The sequence below is a fragment of the Rhipicephalus microplus genome, chromosome 7, assembly GCF_043290135.1.
Source record: "Rhipicephalus microplus isolate Deutch F79 chromosome 7, USDA_Rmic, whole genome shotgun sequence".
In the NCBI taxonomy this organism is placed as follows: Eukaryota; Metazoa; Arthropoda; class Arachnida; order Ixodida; family Ixodidae; genus Rhipicephalus; species Rhipicephalus microplus.
The window spans coordinates 145,308,514-145,333,274 of NC_134706.1; the positions used below are offsets into that span (position 1 = coordinate 145,308,514).

Below are 24,761 nucleotides of genomic sequence, written 5' to 3' on the forward strand. Positions count from 1 at the left end.
GTCCTCGTGAAGCGCGGAAGCGCGAAGTGCTAGCTAGCAATGTCCGGGATACTTACACATATAACGAAGACAAGAGTGCCGTATTTTTGTAGTATGGTTAAGAGAAACTGGATTAATCTGCAAACGCATGTAAAGTAGAACGAAAAAGAACGAGAACAGCTTATCTCAACAAAAACATCGGCTATGTGCGAATGATCTTGTGGAGTGCGGTACTTGAGGTGAAAATGCATTATATTACTGAATTTTCGGTAGAACACGCAGACAACAATTCTCAAGTACTAGCCTACATGAGCGAGTAATTTGTCGCCTCGATAAATACGTCCGGAATCATAGATATGGTGTTCTTAACTCAAAACTGATTGATGGTCAAGCGTTTATCTCGTCTCACATATTATAGAACTGTTTGAGTATCTTTCGGTATCCAACTATATAGCTTTCCTCATTGATGGCTGAGATGGTTTGTTTTATTATGTTAGCAATTATATGGACACTCTTGGTTGAAGTTTGCCGCCGGCGTTGGCATCACCGACATTCACGTATACGTAAGTATATATGAATGCGCAGAAAAGAAAAAAATAGTCCAAAAAATGAATACAGTGCGCGCAATGACACGTCTGACCTCTGAATTAGGAGTGAGAGGAGTTAGCCAATGGTCCACGAAGGACCACCTCCTCCAACGTTAAAACAATGATATTTATATATACCACTTACCGCTGGCGATTAGCCTCTCGGGAAAACTGCTATCGTGTTTTCAGAATTAGCAGCGAGATGGCGCAATGAGCGCGCGTGGCCATATCGTCACAATGCGGTGACGCACACTCTCATCTCCCACGCGTACTTTATCACGCGTACACTCGTTTATCTCCTGGTGGGCTCGTCTTCTTCTTATCCCTTTGTTGTCGTTCTGAGCTCGCGCTGCAACAATCATCTCGCGGTGGGGACAATTGTACTTATTGGGCCTTCAGCGGAACTCGTCTGTTGTAGTTACTGGGCGCACAATGGTAACTGCACTCGTTACACAGTCCGTTTGCGAAAAGGGTGCGCTTTTCTGACACAAAGAAGTAACATCTGAGACGCCTATTTGCGTTTATCTGTACCTGTAATTACGTTTCGTGCGTCATTTGTGCGTGAAAAGTGTGGAGAACGTTTCGATTTGCTTGCCATTCTTCATGTGACCTTCCAATTAGTCGCTATCGCGTTCATTTGTTCGCCTTTGTTTCAAACCGCTGACTTTTTTTCACCAAGAAGAACAATGGTTTTGAAACTCAAGCTCACTCCTCTTGTCGTTTTGTGACAGTTGACCCCCTGACCCTATTCATTTCATGTATTTCGCTCCCCAGCAGTCTTTGAAAAAAACTCGCTTCAAACGTGACAGCCTCAGTTGCTTTACACAAACGAGGTTGAACTCATGCTTTTGTTGTACGTTGGTAATTACCAGAATATTTGTAATTGTGTACCCTTGTATTCTTGTGAAAAACACGTTTGCTTTTTATTTCTTTGACCATTTAGTACTGTATCATGAAAAATGAATGCAAGGCAGCCTGGTTTTTATGTCGCAACAGCTGCGCATAAATGAAAGTGTCAATCATGTGTCTTGCCGTGGGCGCTCAGAGTCTCTTTTTTTACGTTCAGAAGTGAACCGTTGTTCGAGCAAAGTGCATCAGAACACTGCAACACATTTCTCTCCACAACCGTGGAAGTATGACTCTCTTTAAGATGAGCGTGCTCTTAGTAATCTTGAGATCTCTATGCATTTCATTAGTACTCAACGGTAAGTGATCTCTCTTTGTGCAGATGTCGTTCTATTTTCGTGATCAACGAAGAAAAGAAGCTGCGTGTTTCTCTCACACATATCGTGCTAGTGTGCTTAGAAAGTTGGCCCAGTACTAAGACCATTTCGATATAGAACCGATTCCAAAGATTACAGCAATTGCTGAACCTTTTAATGTTTCAACCAGCCTACCTTTCAATATAATTGCAATAAGCTTTAGGAGAGACAGTCTCACTTGATCTTTGTTTTTTTCTTTGCGAGCTGTGGTTGCCTAGCTGCTGCACAGTCCTACTGCTTATCACCAGGACATAGATCCTCTTCATGGTCATGGTGGCTGAATTTCGATGCAAATGATATAAATCAATACATCAATGCTTTCGTAGGTCAATTCGGGGCACACTAAAAGCCCAGTTGGCCAAGCCAAGCCCGGTCTTATTCACTACGACGCACTTTGCCACCATATAGTCGCTCTGGTCTTTTGAACAGCATCGAGTTATTCCTATTCTCTCGTTCTAAGCGTGACGAGGCGTGAAACGTTGAATTTTTTAACACGGTAGCGCTCACCGCATGACGCAATTTCATTTACATGAGCATTCTCTATTCCTTTCAGTACTTATACTACAATTTCGCCAATGGCATGTCTCATTAGGCACATTTTCGAAGGTTCAGAGAATCGATGACGAAGCATGGCTGCAAAAAAAAAAAAAAAAAAAAAATCGGCTGATCTCACACGTCATGACAACGGGTTTCATGCGTAGCAGCCGGCGCGCAATTGTGCATGCTGAATTGTCACGGCTTGAAGGCAAGTAATAGGAGGTGGATCGAAGTTAGGTGCAGTAGTTGTGGGCACATCGTAGGCTTTTGTATTTGCAACTCTGTGAAGAAAATGCTCAATAAACTGAAGCTGAAACTGAAACTAAACGAAAACGTCCATTGCAGTTTCATGTATTCGTGACTACAGTAGGTAACGTATGGTCTGACAGACGGCAGTGTTTTCAAAACGCAGTTCAATTTATGGTGTGACAAAGATGATATCAGTCATACCTTTCATTAAGGTATTATCTTGAGGTCGAAACACACTTGAATGAAGCATGGTGAATTACAGAAGTAAAAACAGTGTTTATTCGACTACCATATGAGTATAGTGAACATATAAACACAGCTCGCGTTTGCCCGACTTAACCACACTGTCAATGGCTTACGTATGTATTGTTTATTCATTGTTCCGACGTTATATAGCCAGCAACATAACCACAATTAAAATTGCACCGATTTTGAACCGGTGTAGGGTAATCTTCAAAAGCTGTTTGGAGACATGAGACTGCTAAGTGTTAGAATACTTGATTCTAACGCAGAACGCTTGGTCACTTTCTGAGATCATGACTTGTTATTCGCATATCTACGCTCCCGGCGTTAGTTAATTTTAATGTTTTTATATTTAGGTTACTTATGAGTGTGTTTGCCCTCCCGGGCTGGGTATAAACATTCAATCATCTGTGGCGCATATGCGCGCACCACCACCCGGGGTGTATAGGTACGTGCCACATGTGTCTGGAAGGAAGGACTTCATGATGTATGTGACTGAATTTTCACCTTATTCATGTCGTGATAAGACAGTTATATTACTCATAAGATCTCACCCTTCTAAATCAATTTCGGTCAACACTTTGTTAAAGATACGATCACGAGAGCACCCAGACGTAGGTGGCTAGATAGACAGACAGATAAATAGATAGATAGATAGATAGATAGATAGATAGATAGATAGATAGATAGATAGATAGATAGATAGATAGATCCTGGTGAGAGGTGTTTTGCACTTACAATTGGGATGCAGCAACAGACACCTTCAGACTTTAGAGGTGCCAGATATATATTGTAGTGTCTATTGGGCGCCAGTGTAGTGTACATGCGTCCTGCAAGAGTACGGTCACTAACGGCGGTTGAGACCTTGCGAGCCATAGGGCCGCCTTCACCGTCGCCTCGCATGACTAACGCCGCAGCGCACGCACATTCGGACAGCCATGGTGCCGAGCGTTGCACAAGTACACAGTACTGCTCCCAAACAAGTCACAACACCTTTGAAACACACACAAAAAAGCAGTACAGTGTTCGCTGCTATAGGTGGTGGGAAAGCAAAAGAGGCTTGTCCACACCACGGGCGAAAGTACAACACATAGACGCCGCGAGCACGTCTAGATAGATAGATAGATAGATGGATAGATAGATAGATAGATAGATAGATAGATAGATAGATAGATAGATAGATAGGAATGCTAAAAGTGAGCATTTCGCTGAGAAATGCTCCGTATATTATACGATGACTTTCACAAAATGTACGACTCTTCACGATCCACGACTTTAACCACCGCTATCATGGCATTGAGAGTTCCTGGTTCGGTCGCTCACAAGTTCTCCTGACAAGGAACTCAGTCTTTACCGGTTCGACCTATGGCGTGATCATCGTCAGGAACTTGTTGCAAGTGTACAAATAACAACTACATAAAAACTGTTAGAGCTTTACCTCCGAAAAACACGATTTAGGTACGAGGGACCTTTCACATTTGGGCACTGGAAAATCAGCCGCTGGTTGTTCTTTTTACGTGCACATAAATCTAGCACATGATGCTCTTAATTATTTTCGCCTCCATCGAAATGCGGCCATCACAGGTGGGGTTCCATTCTGTGAGTTTCGTTTAGTCGTCAAACAGTACAACCACTAGACACAGCGGCATGTGTAAATGTATAAGTCTGTAAAGTCAGAGCAAATCAGCTCAAGATGAAAACGTGAAGATGTGAAGAGTTCGTTAAAGTTGTTACTACATCCAACGTTTAAATAAGTGGGTGGATTTCCTCAATCAATACAGCAATTCGTTTATACTTTCGATACGCTCTTGGCCAATTGATGCAACTGATGTGCGGAAACTGGAACTACAATGGGAAAAATAGTAGGGCCGCCACGACGAATGTGTATCGGTTGACCTGAAAGAAAAGATAAGTAGCCAATTAAGAAGACACTGGTGGACGTACTAAGATAGCCATCGCAATGACTACCACAATTCAGCGAAGAGCCTATTGCTTTATTTTTTATTCATGAACTACAGTGAACTCTCTCTCACCCAAACTTCAAGGGACCCATTGAAATAGTTTGCTTAGATGAAGGCTCCCAAAATTATTACAATATGGTGAAACATTTAACACAGCATATATAAATCAAAAGTGTAGAATAAAATTTTTCAAAATAGAGTTTGGCCACTTTTATTTTCACTTGCGCCCTCCAAACGCAAAAAGCAAAAAATGTCTCCAGAGTACCTGCGTTTCTCTGCACTGCCTCTGGCACAGCTTGTTGCCATGAGACGAACTCTCAAAATTTTCCATATATGCCACAGCCTTGGCTAAGTTTCAGGATTTGATGCCGCCTTAGCCATTATCGCTTCTTCAGCCAACGTTTAATCCTTTGGTTCGGGACGTACACTCGAAACATTTGCAAATCTGTTAGTTTTCCACAGCTACTAAAGCACACTTGGTTAATTTTTGTGTCCTGCACTTGAGTTAATGCTCATAGAACATACAGTAACTACATCTCGCTTGGCTGCTCACTTAGGCGCCACTCCATGCACAAAAAATGTTGCACCAGGTTCGATAGATAGGTAATTGGGGGGGGGGGGGAGCAACACAAATGGGCTGTGGTGGTGGTACAGAACGCGAAACATAATTGAATTGACCCGAAAATTGAGCCCGGGTCTAGAGGTAGAGTTGGTTCAAATGAACTATTCATACTCAGAAACTTCTTTACCTGAAAAATTTTAGCATACAATCCCAACGAAAACAACCAGAAACTTGCTGAAAGTCCGTCTTTCAGGAAAGTTTGTTAACTTGATCAACGGTCGTACAAAAGAGAATCTACTGCATTGGTCTTTCCATTTGATTGACCCGACTCGGCATAATAATCCTGCTTGCCTCCCCCCCCCCCCCCCCGCTTTCATGGGCTGTGTTCCGATTCCATAACAGCATTGTAGATAGTCTACGCCGACAGCTTAGAAAATAGTATCAAGCCTATGTTGTCTGAGAAATGAAACACGTTTACACGGATTCTACGCGATGAGGCGCCACCTTGAGTATAGAATAGAAAGCTAGAATAGGCAAACATAACTGTTGCTTTTTACTCTTATTCAAGTTAGATTTCAAGAAAAATAACTTTACTCACACTGAGTGACTGGAGAAGGGTGTTTGAGTGCACATGCCTATCCTGGCAAGATTCAAGCTATCCGAGCCGTTTGGTGAGACGCCATTTCGTTTGGACAACAAACTGGTCTGCATTGTATTTGTCTACGATTTGGTCTTCTTGAAGCTGTTCATTTGCCGTCTACGTGAGATTTAGAATCAGACATTAGATGGCCGCCGTCCGCTTAGCTGTCTATTTAGTTCTCTACAGTGAGTATTGGAAAACACCCATAGTTGCCCTTTCCTTATTCTTAGTTTCAGTTAGAGGAGAAAATGCAGCATATACTTATGTCCTTATAACCAGTTGGATCCTTGGAGAAGGCTGGTCGGCCTATCAAATCATTAGCGCTTCAGCGCATTCCCTATTTACGAATATTGTCGTTATATCTATGCCACGCCATGCAGCAGGTCATTTGTTTATTTACATTCGCGAAAAATTCTTCAGTTAGTGTACCACAGCTCAAAGCAAACAATAAAAGTGAAATCTGAGTAATTTATAATATGTCCACAAAATATGTATAGGATCTGGTGCTTTTATATGTGAAGCAAAATGTGGGTACGGTTTAGTTATTATATCATTTCGAGAGAAATCGTAGCGTAACTGGGAGACGTGGGACAATGAGACCAATGAAGACGAGCGCTGTCGTGTTTAATAAGTTCGATATTACTTATAGATACCTTCAAGTTGATTACATTATTAAAGCAATGTCACTTAATTTGATGAAAGAAGAACTCCAGCAGTCTCGATTTAAATAGAGCGATACTAGGAAAAGTACCTCTGATGGTTTTCTGTTTCAGCTAACAGCAACATCATCTTGCCCTACTGACATTTTTTGGAAGTAGCCGCCGTATATAATATAGAGAGACACGCGTAATAATTCACGGTTTTTGCTCCGCCGCAGTGGTCTAAAGGCTTAGGTACTCGGCTGCTGACCCACAGGTCACGGAATTTCATCCCGGCTGTGGCGGCTGCATTTTCATTGGATGCGAAAATGCTGCAGCCTCGTGTGCTCAGATTTGGGCGCACGTTAGAGTACCTCAGGTGGTCGAAATTTCTGGAGCCCCCCACTTCGGCGTCTCTTATAATCATATGCTGAATTTCGGACGTCGAACCCCGCATGCCGATTCACGGTTCATCAAAAAGTGACTTGAAGCATAGTACTAAAACTATCATTGATAAAAATGAACAAACTGATACAAGCAGTAACTTCCGAAAACAAAGCCTTAGTTCTATAGTAACTGACACATTTGCACCAGTAAAGAACTAGATAAAACATCAATTTTTCTCCTCACGACATATGAAGAGGCACCTTCGTGATGGCGGAAGGCAACAAGTCATATACTAAAAGCAAAGTCACATCAGAGGCATGCGAATATAGTCAATTTCTTTAACAAACACAAAGTGAAAACTACAAGAAGCATCGTTTTCTTGGCATCTACCTGCTCAACATGTGCATAATACCCTTTAAAAGAAAGCAGTGCCATTGCCAGCAAGAATTAAAATAAAACCTGTATGATGAACTGCTGGCAACTCTATAAACAAGCCGTTAGCGTGACTGTCTGTTCCGTACGCCTCATTAGTACAGCAGCAAGTAGCTGCGATAGCCTTCATGTAATTAGACATCTTAATATTGATGTCTTTCCGCGTGAAATATCAAGACTAACACAACAGCAACTTAAGTATCAATCATGATAAGACAGCGTAGTCTCACTCCGCATTGCCACCGCCGAATAAGTACCAAGTGTGTTAGTGTATCCGCAGGCGCGCTGCTTCCTTTCAGTTCCGTTTAAACATGATGCTCCACATATCGCGCTCAAGCATAAAAAGAGCCGTTCTTTATATACATTTCGTGGGAAGTGTGAAGTTATGGAACATGATGTGTACCTTTTTCATTGAAAACTGGCGCGCATGTAGAATCACATGTTTATTGATATATGCTATCGTAAGAAGATTTAGAATTAGGAATACGCACTGAAAACTTACTAAACTTTCAAACAAAGGCAACCCTCTAATCTTTCATTCGGCTAGTTTTAAAAAAGAACATAAAGCAAATGCAGGATCTTCTTAATGTCTGCCCTACAGATATTTCACAAAAAAAATTATGAGAGCGGATCGATGAAATAACACAAGCCCGACTTCATTTTAACGGATCACTGAAAGTAGCTGCAAGAGCTTCAATCAGATGAAGAGTTGTCGCTAAGAGATGCCTCAAAAAATAATAAAGTAAAGCCTAAGGACACCATGACACGAAGAGACAGTCACCCTCGTTGTGCTAGGTTTCGCTATGAATTTTTTTACTGTTTATTTATTTGATTTATTTATTGTACCTTCAAGGCCCGATGGAATTACAGAGGGGAGTGGTGAACGGAAAATTATGTAAACTTGGGTAGTAAATAACAGAACAAGAACGTAATACAACAGTGTAATAAAACAAACGACTACAAATAGCAGTACATACATTGTAGCAAGGAAATGTTTTGCAATAATATTAAAAACAAACAAAGAAACATGACATTAATTCCTGTTTATACAACCTTACAACAATAATCAGGTGCCATGCATTCCAAGTTAAACAATTTTAGCTATAGCCTTTCGAAAAAGATGATTATCAATGATGGTGACTATGTCATTGGGAAGGAGGTTGCATTGTCGAGATGTTCAAGGGAAAAATGAATAATTAAAGGTGTTAGTGTTTCCTGCTTGAATTCCGACTTTGAAGCGATGGTCTACACGGTGTGATAAGCAATGTGGCTGTGAAATGAAGTTATTATGAAGAAATGGGTGATGGTATAGCTTATGAAACAGAGTTAGGCGAGCTATTTTTCTCCGTGATGCTAGAGATGGAAGACATAGGTTAGCTTTCATTGAAGATATGCTGGAAGTGCGGTTATAATTGGAAGAAATGAAACGAACAGATTTGTTTTGAAGGAGTCCAAGAGAGAAGATGAGGTTTACGTTGTGAGGGTCCCACACTGCTGCGGCGTATTCAAGTTTCGGGCGCACTAATGACTGATAAAGTAGTAATTTCAATGATGATGGGGCGTTAGAAAATTTGTGACCTAAGTAGCCAAGCGTGCTGTTAGCTCTACTTGTATGTATTCAATATGAAGAGACCACGTTAGGTTTGACGATATATAAACGCCTAAGTACTTATATAAACTCACAGGATCTAAGGGGATATTATTCATATGGTAGAATGGAAGGATGGTAGAATTTCTATGAACACGTAAAATTTTACATTGGTTAGTATTTAGTTGCATTCGCCAGGTATTCCACCAATCACTTAGAAGGTTGTAATCTGATTGAAGGGCATTAGAATTGTCAGTACTGATTATATCACGGTCAATTACGCAATCGTCAGCAAATAGGTGAACATGAGATGTCAATGTAGATGGCAAATCGTTAATGTAGATTAGAAAAAGACGTGGTCCTATTACTGATCCTTGTGGCACGCCGGAGCGAACTTAAGCTACAGGTGAGTCATGATTATTAGCAGTAACAAACTGATGGCGGTTACAAAGAAAATATTCAATTCATTTCAGTATGCAATTTTCGAGGTTCAAAAGACTTAACTTGAAAAAAAAACAGTTGATTCAAAACTTTGTCAAATGCTTTACTAAAATCTAAAAACACACAGTCAGCAGATGAGGCGCGATCTAAAATACAGTTGCCGGTTCTTTCAGCAGCGACCTAGATAGATTCGGTTTCGTAATCTGACAACTAATTTCATATAAAACATTTTACTCATAGCAAGCAGATAGCCGGAAATGCACTTGAATGAGCATATTATAGTGGGATTTAACGTAAGGCTCAAAGCATAAATCGTAGTTGATGCTTGTGGGGCATATGTAGACTCAAGGAAGAACACCTTTTTTTTTTTCAGACATCTCTGTTGTTCGTGCTATGGATGTGGTGTCGGACTCAAATGGTCCGGAGCTAAATATTTCTAGTAGTGACTGCTTTGAGCTAAGGTTGCCCGACGTTTTCTCCATAGGCGAGGTGAGGGCATTTCAGTTTTGCTTTTGTATAGACAAAATGCAGCTCCAAGAGCTTCAAAAAATGAACAAAGATCGCTAACAAACTATTCAAGAAAATATTTCAAGATACCACTCAAGCGAGAAAACAATCCACGTTTATAAATTAGGTTCTGCCGCAAAAATATGTACTATTGCCGGTTCTTGAAGTAGCCAGCTTCTTGAATCATGTTTAGTTATCCTTATTACCAGCCTATTATTATGAATTGAGCGGTGTCGGTTTGATAGCGCTGCCATTTTGTTTGCTTTTCTTATCTATCGATTTCTTTATCTAATAGTCTCCTAAAGAAAAAGTGATGAATATCTTTCAAACAACTTCAAAAGCTATGAGGAAGCTTTGCTTCATTACAAAAGTTCATGCACAAATTCAGTGCCTCTCATTCTCCCTCCAATACTTACGTGCAGTGTAGCGCTTCATGCGTTCGGCTGTGGCCTGGCGACAGGGGAGTTTTTCAACTTCTACTCTCATTCAAACACAATGACTGTGCATACCGCCCTCGCTACACTACGGAAAAAATTACAGCTGATGGTTCATAATGAACATAGTAGCATATGTTTTATAATGTTGAGGCTGTGTTCACTTCATTGTCTCTCTGAACTTGTAATGATCAGTCAAATATAAAAGGTAAATATCAGTCAAACATCTCGCTAAGTAAATCAGACCTACAAAATGAGAATAGTAAGCATTGATTTTTTTTTCAGTGCATACGAGAACAACGGGACCTATGCGAAGAAAAGGTACGTCACAATTTCAAGGCGGTTACTGCAAAAAGGACAGAAAAAACAAGAAAGTATAGAACAGAAGCGCTGTCTATTAACTATAGGTTTGATGATAGAAACATTTCATATATAAACGTAAAGAAAAGCACTAAACATATCAATAACTACGACCAAGCATCTAAACAAGGATGCTCTAGATATGCATCCTCAGCATCTGTGAGAGCGATTGAGGGCTGGCTTACGCATTTGTCTTTTGCTTTTACAAACTCAAATGCTTCAGATATTTCACGTGTCTAGCGGTACCTGCACCTCATCATCACAATGGTTTTGTTCAGCTCAGCAGCGTAACCACACTGTCAGCAATAGAAAGAAAGATGTGTGGACGGCGCATATTTTGACAGCTAGCGTGTTCCCTTAGACGAACGTTGAGACGGACGTTTGCGCCGCTTAGTCTTTTGTTTTGGTATATGGAGCCGTGATTGCCTCACGGGATATTGCTGCAGATTTGTATCTTCCAGCCTGCAAGGTGTGATAAATCTGGATTTATGCCATTTGCAAACTGTACGGCCCAGACCAACAACTGTGGCTGCGCACCGTTGTGACCTTGTGGCACTTTTAGCCAAGAGTTCTCAATGTATCTTTACAAGTTGGTAAAAATCACATAATCAAATGGCTCGCTTTTGTTCTCAGAAGAATACTATGTAAAAATCGTACGTAATTGCGCTACCTATTGCTTCGAGCATAACTCTGTCTTGGTGTTCCCGCAATAATATTCAAATACAGCACGCTCAACACACAATTAAGGATTTCGGGTAACTGCCATCGGGTGAAACCTTGTGGTGGATCTCAAGACCAGTCGCTATATTTTGATAAAATTACTTGGAAAGACCGACTTGGCAAGGCTTCTCTTTGCAGGCTTAAAATGCGTTGACATTATTGAAAGACGAGACTTCTTCGATCACTGCGCTGGTGCCAGCACATGTGGATTTCTGAACATGCTGTCTTAAGGTTAGAAAGCGATTAGTTATATCATGTGGAAATTCAGGACTTGAAGTGGTGCAACAATTTCCTGTATGAAGAGTACCAGTATCATTTGCGCTCCAATTTCAGCAGGAGAGTGAGAATATGGTAGGTATCAAGCTGTCACTTCTCGTTTCTATGAATTGGTGGTATATCTACGTGGCACCTTCTATTGGTGACCACAACAATATCTGGCATGCCAAAAAAGCCATATCTTCATGAAATGCTCGTTCGTAAATAATTTCATAATGAGTTTTCTAAAGAAATTTTATAAAGAATATTTCGTTGAAAGACCAGTAACGCTACAAAGCGTGTCGCTCACCACTAAATCTGAACAGCACGCAATAGACACACATGAAGCGTTTTTGTAAATCAATAAACAATGAAGAAAGCTCCCTGCTTGCGTCACTTCAATTTTACCAAAAAGTTGTAGGGAGCCTCTGTTTGACTTTTAGACTGGCGCAATACAGCGCAAAAACACACAGTGCAGGGAACACAAACGACGACGCAGATGGAGTGGATGACGCCTATGTCGGAAAGCGTAAATGTCGGCGAAATTTTTCATAACTTTGTTCAATGTTCAGCGCTAGTTGTCGTCGTTTGTGTTCCGTCGATTGTGAGTGCAGTGCAGCAGAATAATGTACTGACAAGCCCAACTTGTCATTTTAATGTGCAGTGTAGAACTCAAAGTTATTTTCTGTAACTAGCTTTGCGTGCCATATCTGACTTTTTCTAACCTACTTACCCTTCAGTTACGGCTACCCATCGTGGTCACCAGTGAGAGATGGCACTCCGTATGCATGTCTCGAAATTCACATTATGCATACTTCGCCAATATGGCCCGTCAAAATCAAATGCTAAGTTTCTACTTATCCTGTAGTGCAAAATGAAAGGGAACGTAGAACCTGAAGTGTGTTACGTGAACCCCCTTCCGTTAGCCGTAGAGACGTCGCCCGCTTCACAGGGCTTCAAATGACAAAATTGCAATTTAATGGCCTCTTCGTGCCTTGTTTTTCAGAAGAGGCTACCCCGAGCTATCGTGGCGGTTGGTGTAAGTAGGCTTCGTACATTTTCTTGCGACACTTCGCGTACTCATGAGCCCAACCTCAGTGGCCTTTTTTCTAAAAACACATAGACAAATATTGCTGTCGGCGGCAATGACTGAGCCTAATTGTGCTGTTTAAGAATTAAACAACAAAATTGTAGCGTTTTCGAGTTTTTCTCATAGACAAATCCTAGCTCAAATTTATGCATCTGCAGTAGGCGAACAATTGTCTTTGTAAGTTTTAAGATAGAATAAATACATTTTCTAAAGATCACCTAATATCGCATTTGCTATTAAATAACGAACACAATATTACCGGCGGTGAAGTACAAAACTAATTCGTAAAGAAAGCATTCATTTTATCTTGCTAATATTATAAGGTCGGATTTATGAATATATCAAAGTGTCCACTCGCAAATTTTTTCAGAAGATGCAGTTCAGAAGTGTGATATATATTCCGGCACATTTTCAAATATGGGTAAACGAAGGCTGTATACCATTTTGAAACGCATAAATATTTGCAATGCTTACACACACAGGATCATGAAGTAACATTCTTCTAACCACAACTGGAACAGTCTAGCCTTAAGTTAACGCGTGTCGTGCATATGGAATACCCTCTGGTTGAGCGATCGCCATGCATTTTCATAGCAGTGTGTAAGTTAACGTAAATGGTTATCTTGTTCTGAGGAAGAACGGGCAGCAAACTTCCACATTGCACAACAATCATCACATATATTTCGCTCATCTTTCAGTTCAGCCCTATCCATTGATAATCGTCTTGAAAGTGGTGAGACCTCGTCAGGCTTTTATCCTTTAGTCTTTGCCTCCCGCAAAAAAAAATTCTGTATCTTTTCTTCTGCAAAAATAAACAATGCTCAATGTTCAAAGTGTTTATTATACTCTTACAGCAGACTTCGTGACTTGTTTTTGTTGGAACACGGCTCAATTATATACCGCCCTTTTTTCAGTGTACTTTGCTCGGAGCATTTGCAAATTTAGACACTGTCAGCGCTATCATGTTGATCCGAGACATCTATGTCGCTCTTGCAGAGAGGAGATTTCACAACGGTAAGACGGACCTTACGCTTTATCTACACCTTTGCGTGTACACATGGCGCAACCCAGAACGCTTCATCTCGTCTTTGTTTGTTGTAGCTCACCCCTTAACAAATACGTCCACCATGGTGGATCACTGGCCCCTGTGCTCGACTGCAGACCAAAAGGTCGCAGGTTCAGTTCCGGCCGTGGCGACAAGTGTACTGTGCGATGTCTGTGCACGGTGAAATACGTCAGGTAGTCCAAATTTCCTGAGCCCTCAACTACGGCGCCACTAAAAATAATATCCTTGCCATAGGGCATAACACGCCAAACGCATTATCTTTGCCATGCTGAACAGTTTACCATATACTCTCGTGTACCCTAACAACCTCACTTTCGTTGTTTTAGTTCACCCTGTGAGCAACACTTGCAAAAAAAGAAATAGTATTAGCGCTTGCAACGCTTTGAAAAACAAATACCGAGTGTCATAGACGGTCAAAAAAATTTCAGTTGAGAATTTAATGGGACATAAACCTGCTTGTGGTATCTGCAAAACAGCATTAACAATGAGATCAGTGATATTACGGACGCTCGGTGTTAATCTGTTAGAAGACTAAAGTTATGCTTAAAAAATTTATAAAACTTTATCAGAGAAAGGTCGTTTGTCTATTATCCCGATGATCATGTGTTTTTTTACAATTGTATACGAACTAATTGGGTTGGTAGTGAAAGTCCCTGAATTTATGATAAGACGAAGTTCCCTGATCAAGTGAATGAATTAGAGGGTGCTTTTTTTTCAGGGGCTCGCTTGTATGCTCCCATCATCAAATCAAATTAACAGACAAAAAGGGCAAGAAAGCGTGGAAGATGTTCATTGTAGCTATCGCGGAGCACCAATTGTGCGTGAAATTGAAATGAGGAGAAATGGTGGAAAAAATTGACCCCGTATCTGCATGTTTCACTGCAAATATCATTGAAAGACGATAGTGTTGCGTCTGGGGGGGGGGGGGGGGGGGAATAAAAGGTTTATTTGATGGCCTGCACGGAAAAAAATTGGTGCATGGGATTCTGGAGGCGCTGCGTGAGACATGAGCGCCATCTGGCAGTAATCTTGGAAAACGAAATGATGGCTTCTGGTATAGTGAGCGAGCGGCGTTTGTTCGCAATCTCGTAGGCCATACTTTGTAGAATGCAAGGTGACTGGTGCGTGCCACCAAAGTATCGTCTTAGCAAAGTGAAGGTAACACCCACTTTTCTTTCACTGTCAGCACAGCGTAATAAGCACTAGGTTTCTCAGAATTACTTATTTGCGCCTTTCGTAGTATAAAGAAACACGCCACAGATGCTGACGTGTTGTGATTCTGCCTGAGATACGTACAATGTTCAATTTTATTCGAAAATACGTAAAAGTTTGAACACAAAAGCCAGATAAATGTGGGCTGGCGCTGTCCATGTGGTTAGATTTGAGCCGTTTTCTGTGGCAAACAGAGAAGTCGACAGATGTAACTTTTGGCGTCGAAATCAACATGTGGGTATTCGAAATGTAACTTTCTTTAACTATGACGAGGACTTGCCTTTAAGACATAATATTTTTGCGAGTATGTTTGTTAAATGTGCGTAGTTAGGCCGGTGTTGTGTATGAAGGGAAGTAGTGCCCTTTGGAATGTGTTGTCGTGTATCCAGCGGTTGTAACTGGCAGTGTCGCTGAAACAAAGGCCGGCTTGAAGAATGTGGCTGGAGCGTTCTGGCTGCAACACTTTACATGTCGATATAAGGTGGTAAGTATCTGCTTGCAATCTCGGAGGCCATACTTTGTAGAATGCAAGGTGACGGGTATTTGTTTTTTGTAACACACTTTTGTGTGTCTGTGTTTGTGTGAAACATCGAATGTACACGTTCTTTCCACGTCATCTCATATCCATGTTCTTGTAAATGAAGTCCGTTTTGTCATCATGGTTATTGTACATCCAAGAAGAAAATGTTCTGTTGAAATGTTATTGACGTCTGTAACAATAATTTTTTTTAACAGTATCTCAAGAAAGGCTATCGTCTTTAAAATTACGCCTTCCTTCGCTACAATATCAAGCTTAACACCCAAAGTTCGTCATACGGTACCCAACAAGCACAACAACTAGCATCCCCCCTTCTTTACTTTGCTCGAGTATATGAATTACATTCTTGTACTGGGCGATCTGCATAAATTTATGGCAATACTGAGCAGGTGGAAAACAGGGCGCAAAGAAAAAGATGCGTGACAGTGCATATCCAGTGTCTTCTTTTGTGTGTCCTGTTTTCCACGCGCTGTCTTACATTCAGTACATGCTGTTTGCACTGAGAATGGCTAAAATAACGACATAAGCCTTCGAACATTCCTTCCTTATCTGCATTTTTGATAGCGAGGTTCTCGTTCCGGTAGATTTTATGCCTTCAGGTAGTACGCATAATCTCATTGATATGCTGTACGCTCCCTAAATGTTTTCGCGATACGTGACGCCATCTGAATGAAAAGTTTTCCACGCATGCTGTCATGGCCTAGATAAGCACCGACTGGAATAATTTCGAAAGAAAAATAAAAAAAACTGGAAAAATGCAATTGCTTTTGAGAAATAAATACACTTACTCCAAAATCACTTGAATAGATGAAACAAAAGTTAACAGCATTTTAGGATGCACAATGTTCCTAGTTTCATTAGAACTTCATTTGAGACAATTCCGCAGTACTTTCACACATACTGGGCTAAATAAACTATGAAAAACCTTGCGTACGCTCTTCTAGGACGAAAAAGTCGACGCTTCTGTGAAACGACATTTTCACATCAGCCATCTGTCACAGATACCAGACATGGAGCCCCATCTCGTTGAGCTTTATTGAAGTATTGCCTTCTACGCTCAAAGTTCAAGCGGAAGGTAGCAAATATTAGCTTCATATTTTACCACGCTTGCTGGAAGCAACACCTTCATCTGGGACGATGAGAAATAAAGTGTCTACTGTATATATACGCTCGAGTTGCGTTTTATGTATTCATGTGAGCTTCAGATAGGGTATTAGAAAAGTGCAAACAAAGAGCGAGTTAGCTTAATCAGTTGATTTTCAAGCTATTACAGCAAATTCTCGTTAATTCAAACTCTATTAATTTTAAACAAATATTTCCAACCAACGCACTGGTTCTTGCACAGTCCTATGTGTTTATATGCGCGAATATTCTTGATATTTCCAGCGCGTCGGTAGCCATCATGGCTAACTCGATCTGGGAGCCCCTAGTTGTCATCACTCTTCATGGAATCCGGCCGCAAGTGATCCCAATATCTTCCTTATAAAGAAAAACCAATTTTGCTCTAAATGTAAAATGACGCCACACTGGTATTTTTCTGCAAATGAGATTTTGGATTCTGTGCTGGAGCTACAATTGAGCAAGCTGCAAAAGATGTTCATTGCAGCAAATGTAAATAACGGATTACTCTTAGTTTGAGTAACGTTAACTTTTGCATGTAAATGAACGTGTTTGGGAGCATGAAACGCATACTATGTTACGACCTAAGGGCCCTCTGCTCCTGGAATGGCACGTCGGAGCTTTTTACTGTCATATCCATGACGAACCCGTAATTGTGTTTGCTGTTTGAGCTGTTTCAACTTTATTTATGAAGTCACTTGCCACAAACGTATAAGGGTCACGTAATTCATGAGCACTAGTCCAGAGGTGGCTTCCTCAGGTCATGGCAGCTCAATTCAAATAACTTTATTCGTCCTTTCAAGCAGGTACGATGCAGTTTCTACAGCATAGTGTTTTTGCAGGATTTTGTATTTTGTATATATTTCTTTTTGCTAAAGCAAGGCGTTATATCTTTATTTCAGCTGCCAATGTCGTGGATTATTACTTATATGCAAAGAAATACAGTGGGCACATTGGTGACCAAGTATGCGAAGGAGAATTGATAATTACATTGCCGAATATATGGACTAAGGTTGGTCAGTTATCCTCAAAGATTTTCGACTCTCTCACGCATGTACACTCGCGCTGAATGTGAGTCGCAACGTGCTGTTTGTGCTCAAAATGGAGCCAACATCCGAAGCACCATTTACATTAGGAAAATGGTGAATTAAACTCTCACAACTAGCAGTAGCTTCTTAACAAGTTTAACGTTTTTTATTGTCATTGTTCAAGATTAGAATAACTTTATATTTAGCCAGCTTGTTGCAACTCAGACTGAGTGCCTATGTATGTATGTATGTATGTATGTATGTATGTATGTATGTATGTATGTATGTATGTATGTATGTATGTATGTATGTATGTATGTATGTATGTATGTATGTATGTATGTATGTATGTATGTATGTATGTATGTATGTATGTATGTATGTATGTATGTATGTATGTATGTATGTATGTATGTATATGTATGTATGTATGTATGTATGTATGTATGTATGTATGTATGTATGTATGTATGTATGTATGTATGTATGTATGTATGTATGTATGTATGTATGTATGTATGTATGTATGTGTGTGTATGCATGTTTGTATGTATGTATGTATGTATGTATGTATGTATGTATGTATGTATGTATGTGTATGTATGTATGTATGTATGCATGTATGTATGTATGTATGTATGTATGTATGTATGTATGTATGTATGTATGTATGTATGTATGTATGTATGTATGTATGTATGTATGTATGCATGTATGCGCTTCAGAATAATCGTGTGCGTTGCCGTGTGATATAAAATTTACCCTATTAACGAACCATATTAACAGATTGGGAATATGTAATCCTTATAGGTTCATTCTCTCGTGTTAAGATCATGGGACATGGAGGCGTTATTTAATCCGATTCACTGGGACCATAGTCGGGACGACTTTTACAGAGTAGTTATTGACAAAATATGTCATGATGGAATTATTGAATTATTGCGAGATAGTGCTTCAGGCTACTTTGATACTCCAAGTAACATGGTTCACCGTAGCAAAAATATTTTGAATATATTTACTGAATCTTTTAACAGCGAAGCTTTTCAGGTACTCACGCTGCGTGTTGATGTCGTTGTCGTAGCGCCCCGTCAGACCGAAACACGGGCGTTACATATATGGCATATAGAGCGTTCACAGCCCACATATAGATTATAAATAGACTGTATTCTGACGCTGCATCTTTCTATTTATTTTTTCGTTCATCAGACCGTGCATCATTTCGTACATTCTACTAGTTGGTGGCTTCAACGTAGACCTTATGGAGCTTAGGACTTAGGCTCGCTCAATCATCAGTATTCACGGATCTGCAGTAAATTTGTGTCGTTGTTGATTACGTGTTTATTGAGTATGCGTGTTCATGTTGATGCCACATTTCCTTTAAAGCGTGGCGCACACATGTATTCTGTACACACTAGAAATCAGGTTCGCTACGTTTGATAGTTAAGGGTTCATATTTATGAAACGATGCAACAAGGGCATGATAATTAAATACAGTCGATGAAGAATACGCGAAAGGCAGGCGCTAGTATCTATCTACGCGTGTTCTTTATTATCTTTGGTTTTATCGTCCCTCCATTTCAACGTTTTATAATCGCGTACACTTGTGTAGTAGCTTGCTCTTGCAATGTATACCTCTCGCAAACGCAGTGTGTCAACGAAAACTTGGCTGGGTGCGTGCAAGGAGCTACAGTCGATGTAAGTACCGAGCTATAGCATCAATTTCTTATGGGACAACAAGATGTGGTAAAGTTCCCAAATGTCATTCCGGTAAACGTGTCGCAGTATTCAATTGCAAAGAAAAGATAAATGCTGCCGAGGAACTTCGCAGTATTAGCCTTCCGATGATGACTACTCAATGTTTTCGCGTCCTGTAGGCCTGCCTTGCAAAAACTGTTCAGCACGATAGCGCCTAAATATAAAGTTACCCCTGTGTTTAGGGGGATTGTACTTGCTAAATATCTGTAATAATCCACCCGCTTCCCTGTTGCAACAAAAAAAGGGCGTTTTCCAGTTGCACAGAAAGCACCCCACAGTCACTGCGAAAGCTGAAAGAGAAGCATTTCTAGAGCCGATTGGAAGTCCTCTTGGGGCTTTTCTTGCAAGCACGCTTGCAGGGTACCCACTACTCTAATAATTGAATTGGTGGCTTATGTTGGAGAAGTATTTTCGATGAACTCTTTTATTGGGCTTGAATCATTGAACAACCAAGTAGTGATCCAATTCCTAATGTGTGATACATGGTTACACATTTTAAATTGATTGAAGCCTGGCTGTTATTTTACTCTCCTACTACGTTATATGCGCATGTTACCAAGGTGCCTTCCCGCTATGACACTTGTATACCGCTTTTGTGCGCTGGAGTTTCGAGTACTGGAGTGTATCAGTTGAAGAATACAGGGCTGGCGCAGAGAGGACCACACTTCTAACTCCATTTCATCATGGGTGCTTTTGTCTTATTTTTTGTGATATTTCTTACAAACACAATTGGCGTAGGACAACTGCGGTAACCTTGTCGTGATACACTTGTTCTAAGCCAAAGTTACGTGCGTCGAAGAGAATTTAACCTTGCTGGTATAACGTGGCAACAGAAAGCACAAGACCGGGTCATTTGGCGGATACCCTGCAGTAGACGTAGTGAACCTGATGAAGATCTTGATGTTGGGAAACATGACATCTTGCTCTGTAGAAAAACACATGTTCTACGCCAAATATAACGTAGACTTACGCATCGAAAGGACAGAGCAGGTTAGATCGACACGTGGACACATTTTCCCCTGTCTTGCTGTAAATTTAAATATGGTATTTGTTCTAGGCGAGCCAAGTGTGGTCCATAATACATCTTGAAGAGGTAAGTGCCACAAACATATTGTTATTTCTCTTCACACTGTAATAGTGAGGCAGGAATTATGAAGCTGCACCTAAAGCATAAGGTTGATTCACACGCACACACAAACACGAACACATGCGCGCACACACAAAAGATATACGTGTTCACACGATGAGAAGGAGGAATAAACTTTATTGTAAAATACAAACTGCAGGTTTAGGTGGCCGGGCCTAGGCCTCCTTTGAGGGGACGTCAAGGGCTTTCCTCGATGCCGCCTTTGCCAAACAACTTGTCGAAGCCCTGGTTAAAGTTTTTGGCGAAAGAGCTCAAAACTTCGGTCAGGGCTTCACTGCTGTTATGTGTGTAAACACTGGAAGCGCCAGGGTGGGGGACCAGTTGGATGTACATAATGTAAGCTGTTTACTTGCCACAACAAAATAAAATCGACGAAGAAACAATAGTACCTGCTTGTATTGTCCGGCATCAATCTTTCGCCGTCAATTTTCATTTCATGTAGCACTCCAAAAATCGGGCGTGTAAACGACTGATATTCCATTTCCATAGACTAGTGTGACAAGTTCCGGGAGCAAAAAAAAAAAAGATAAAGTTAAATGGCGCAGCTTAGCAGTAGCCCCTACTTCATAAATCTTTGTTCAGTTTCGGAGAATCCCATCTTGTATTAATTTTGTGTGAGGCAGCAGCATAGTCAGATATATTTTTCAGAGAATATTACGGGTTTAATTATATTTTTATGTTTATGCGTATTGTTATATGTTTCCGTGCGTACATATGCAAAAAAAGTTAGACAATCGGGAAATTTTTAAACCCCGACTCCTCTTTTGGCTTTGCCCATATAAGGAATTCTAGCTGGAATACTTTTGCGCACTCAAGGCGAATTGTACTTTGAATGAGGCAGCAGTTTCGCATGTCGAATGAAATGCAATATTTTTATCTGGTCGAAACTGTGTGAAAATATTTATTGAATATCGCGGTTTCATTATGCTCCCGAGAAACATTTCATAAAAGAAACAGTTCAGGAATCTATAAGCGCGATATCTTTTTAAAAACCCACATAGTTGAAAATGTGATGTCGGAATTCGCCTTGTGCACCAGTGGAAAAAACGAAGACATTGAACAGCTTAGAGACTGCTCAGATCTAAAATAACATTTTTCGAGTAGCTCATGCCTACAAATTAAGGTTTCTCAGTAAAAAAAAAATGGTAAAAATTTGCTTTCGACACCAACATGGCTTACTTTCTTGACAAAATAATGACTCATCAAGTTAAGGTCATTGAAAGCAACCTATGAAGTCTCTTTCATAAAGAAAGCCTGCATGCATAACAATAAAATACAAGCTGACATTTCATAGTGGTCTTGTGCAGACCTGCTATGAGTAACAACACGGGCATCAAAGCTGAGGCATAAAGTGCCTGAGCACGCGTACACTCCTAATGTACTTGTGAAAGGGAAACTGTACAAAGAACCTACATGATGACGGGTAGAGTAAAGGTTTTCTTTTATGAGACAAGTGTCCTAGTACTTAAGCTCATAGCAAATGAATGTGAACGCCATTTGTAAAAAGCTGATGCTCTTACCAAGTTTTATTCTGAAAGCCGAAGCTGTTTCTTTTTGTTTTCATGAAACGTCTGAGTAAAACTCACGTAAATATGACACGCAAGCTCACCAAGTACAATGACTTGTTTACTTAACACTAATATTACTAATGAAAACTTTTCGTGATCTAAGAGGAGTAATGCACATATCAGGGTCATTACTGATAGCAAAACATTAAACTGATTTTGCATGCCACTATCTTTTTCCTCTTACCAATTTCAAGTGCATCGCCAGAGATTTTTTCGACCACGTCCCACAAGATGCTATTGAGGACCTGTTTTGTGACTTTCTCAAGAATGTGCAAGTTTCTTCGGCTGCTGTCTTAAAAGCAAAGGGCTTACTTATGCTGATATTCAAGGACAAATGTAAGTGATTACATCAACGGGATGTAGGATTGAAGACTGTGTGTACCAAGTAGGTAAATTTGGTAGGCTATGCTTGACCACAAGGAACGATGAATTAGTTTCTGGATGATTTAGTAATACTTTGAGGTAAATATGTTTTACAGAATGAAGTTTCACTTTGAATGTGTGAACTGCACAAGCTTCGCTATTTGGAGCACAAAACACAGAAGCGGGTTAATTTGGGCCAAAGCTACTACATTTTCTGGAAGAAGCTATGCTCATTTGACACCTCTATGAACGTGTCATAAGTCACACTGTGACCATCGCATGTCATAATCTATGCCATCAATTCAAGTTCAAGAACTGTTTACATTCAGTGAATGCAACGTAGCACACAAGATGAAAAAAAAAATTATAGCGTGAAGGGACTTGAAGAACAATTCTCTCCAGGCGAGTCAGCACCGTAATATTAAACGCTGCGACAGTCTATGATATGCCTGTAAAACGTCCCGCAATAACTAGTTGCCCTTTATATGTCATTGTGCGCATAATTAAAAAGTAGTAACTAAAACAAAATATTATAATTATTTCTTGATTTCTAGAGGCATTGACTGCGCCATGGCGCCATATAATCGTATACTTGTGCCAGCCTTCTTTTTTTGTAGCGTTAGGTACACTGGCTAAGGATGAACAGTTTTAGTGGCATAATGAGAGCCGTGGTGTGTATGCCTGAGGAGCGGTGATGTCACACGACGTCACACAGCTACCGCACCGGAGAACTCCTGGAAGCTCGTGCAGTGACGTGTCCTTGTGGGCTGGCGCTTGACCCACGTGATCTCGCTTGCTAGTCCACCGGTCTGTCCATCCTCGCATGAGGCCGTGCAACCGTCCGTCCGTCCATTGGTCCATCCTTAGCTCACGCTGCGTATATCCTGACATGGCCAGACAAAGCCGCTGGTATTTTTTAACATCTGGTTGCTTCGAAAGATTACTAATACGACGAAGTCATAAGGACAGAAATGAAGACGATACACTGCACTTTAATAAAATATTAGGCCTATCTACTGCTAAAAGCGTTCTGTAGACTTATATCTACGAATGCAATGCAGTTGACTTGATGGAGTGTACCACCATCTGGTGTCAGCAAGATTGTGCACATTGTTGATGCAGTATTTGGCTGATGACAAAACGTTTTGGCTGAGCACATTACAGTGTGAAAGACACTGAACCACACAAATGTTGTTCAACTAGCCTTGTATTATTACTAATACTTAGATTACTCTTCTGCCCTGCTATATCACGCAGGTTTCTTGTTAGTCCTTCTTTGGTCCTTACTGTAACCCCCTTCGTTTGTGGATATTTATTCGCATTTTATGTTTCATGCTTATCGGTTACGCCGCCTATGGTGACGCAAACGACCACAGCAAGACCGAGCAATGCAGGGACACACACCTTGGACAGTTGCTATAAAAACGGTGCAGCACCACCTGTGGACAAAAAAAAAAAAAAAACGTCTAACGAGACATACATGCAGCTCTATACCCCAAGGCTGACTTGAAGCTAACGTTACTACAGCGCTTCGTTGGAAAACAGGCAAACTTGAAAAACACAGATGTACTCACCTTTCAGGATAAACAAACAAAGCCTCACCATACAGTATTCTTATTCAACAATAAATTAATTTATATGATCAGGTGATGAATGAATGGGTGAATGCGAAACTTTATTGTATGATCAGTTAACAAAATTTATATTTCAGTGGTAAAGGTGTCTGATGATGTCTCCATTTTCCAGGTTTGTAAAGCATCATTCCTGACTACCTCAGTTGAATGCTCCAAGCTTCCGTGTACAGAAGAAAAAGGAAATGAGGTCAACGTATCCTGGCTATTTCTTCGCAATAGATTTCCTCTACAGTGCGTTAGTGTACCACGTCGCATACGTACAGTGGCGGTTAGGTCATCTAGAGCCACAGAAACGAACTTTTGGTGCTTGTATACTTGTTGCTATCGTGCGTGCGTGATCACAAAAGCTGGCTGTCACCAAACAACTTAATTTTCCATGGCACCCGATACTGTTGAAACATAGAAAACGACCGAGGAATAAAATTTAAGCAATTTTTGCAGTAATGGGACCAAACCTGA

At 40.6% G+C, this 24,761-nt stretch overlaps 1 protein-coding gene across 5 annotated transcripts; it reads left to right on the forward strand.

Annotated features, from left to right (window-relative positions):
- The first annotated feature begins 1,610 nt into the window (after window positions 1-1,610).
- LOC119180050 (uncharacterized) lies at window positions 1,611-24,761 on the forward strand. 5 transcript variants are annotated; one of them, XM_037431181.2, is made up of 10 exons: window positions 1,616-1,771; window positions 9,880-9,995; window positions 10,733-10,768; window positions 12,789-12,821; window positions 13,787-13,886; window positions 17,710-17,819; window positions 19,483-19,530; window positions 20,648-20,683; window positions 22,500-22,641; window positions 24,415-24,553. In XM_037431181.2, the coding sequence occupies exons 1-10, from the start codon at window positions 1,702-1,704 to the stop codon at window positions 24,420-24,422; spliced, it is 699 nt and encodes a 232-aa protein (XP_037287078.2). In that variant the 5' UTR covers window positions 1,616-1,701; the 3' UTR covers window positions 24,423-24,553. The 5 variants fall into 5 exon arrangements, with proteins under 5 accessions (XP_037287079.2, XP_075725943.1, XP_037287076.2 ...); XM_075869828.1 differs by lacking the exon at window positions 22,500-22,641 and having other exon boundaries at window positions 1,612-1,771; window positions 12,792-12,821; window positions 24,415-24,761; XM_037431179.2 differs by lacking the exon at window positions 22,500-22,641 and having other exon boundaries at window positions 1,615-1,771; window positions 24,415-24,761.

Coding starts and splice junctions, on each gene's coding strand:
- LOC119180050 (XM_037431179.2), top strand. CDS start 1,702: ATGACTCTCTTTAAGATGAGCGTGCTCTTAGTAATCTTGAGATCTCTA. Junction 1,772..9,879: donor CATTTCATTAGTACTCAACG/GTAAGTGATCTC, acceptor TTTTTTTTTCAG/ACATCTCTGTTGTTCGTGCT. Junction 12,822..13,786: donor GAGCTATCGTGGCGGTTGGT/GTAAGTAGGCTT, acceptor CCCTTTTTTCAG/TGTACTTTGCTCGGAGCATT.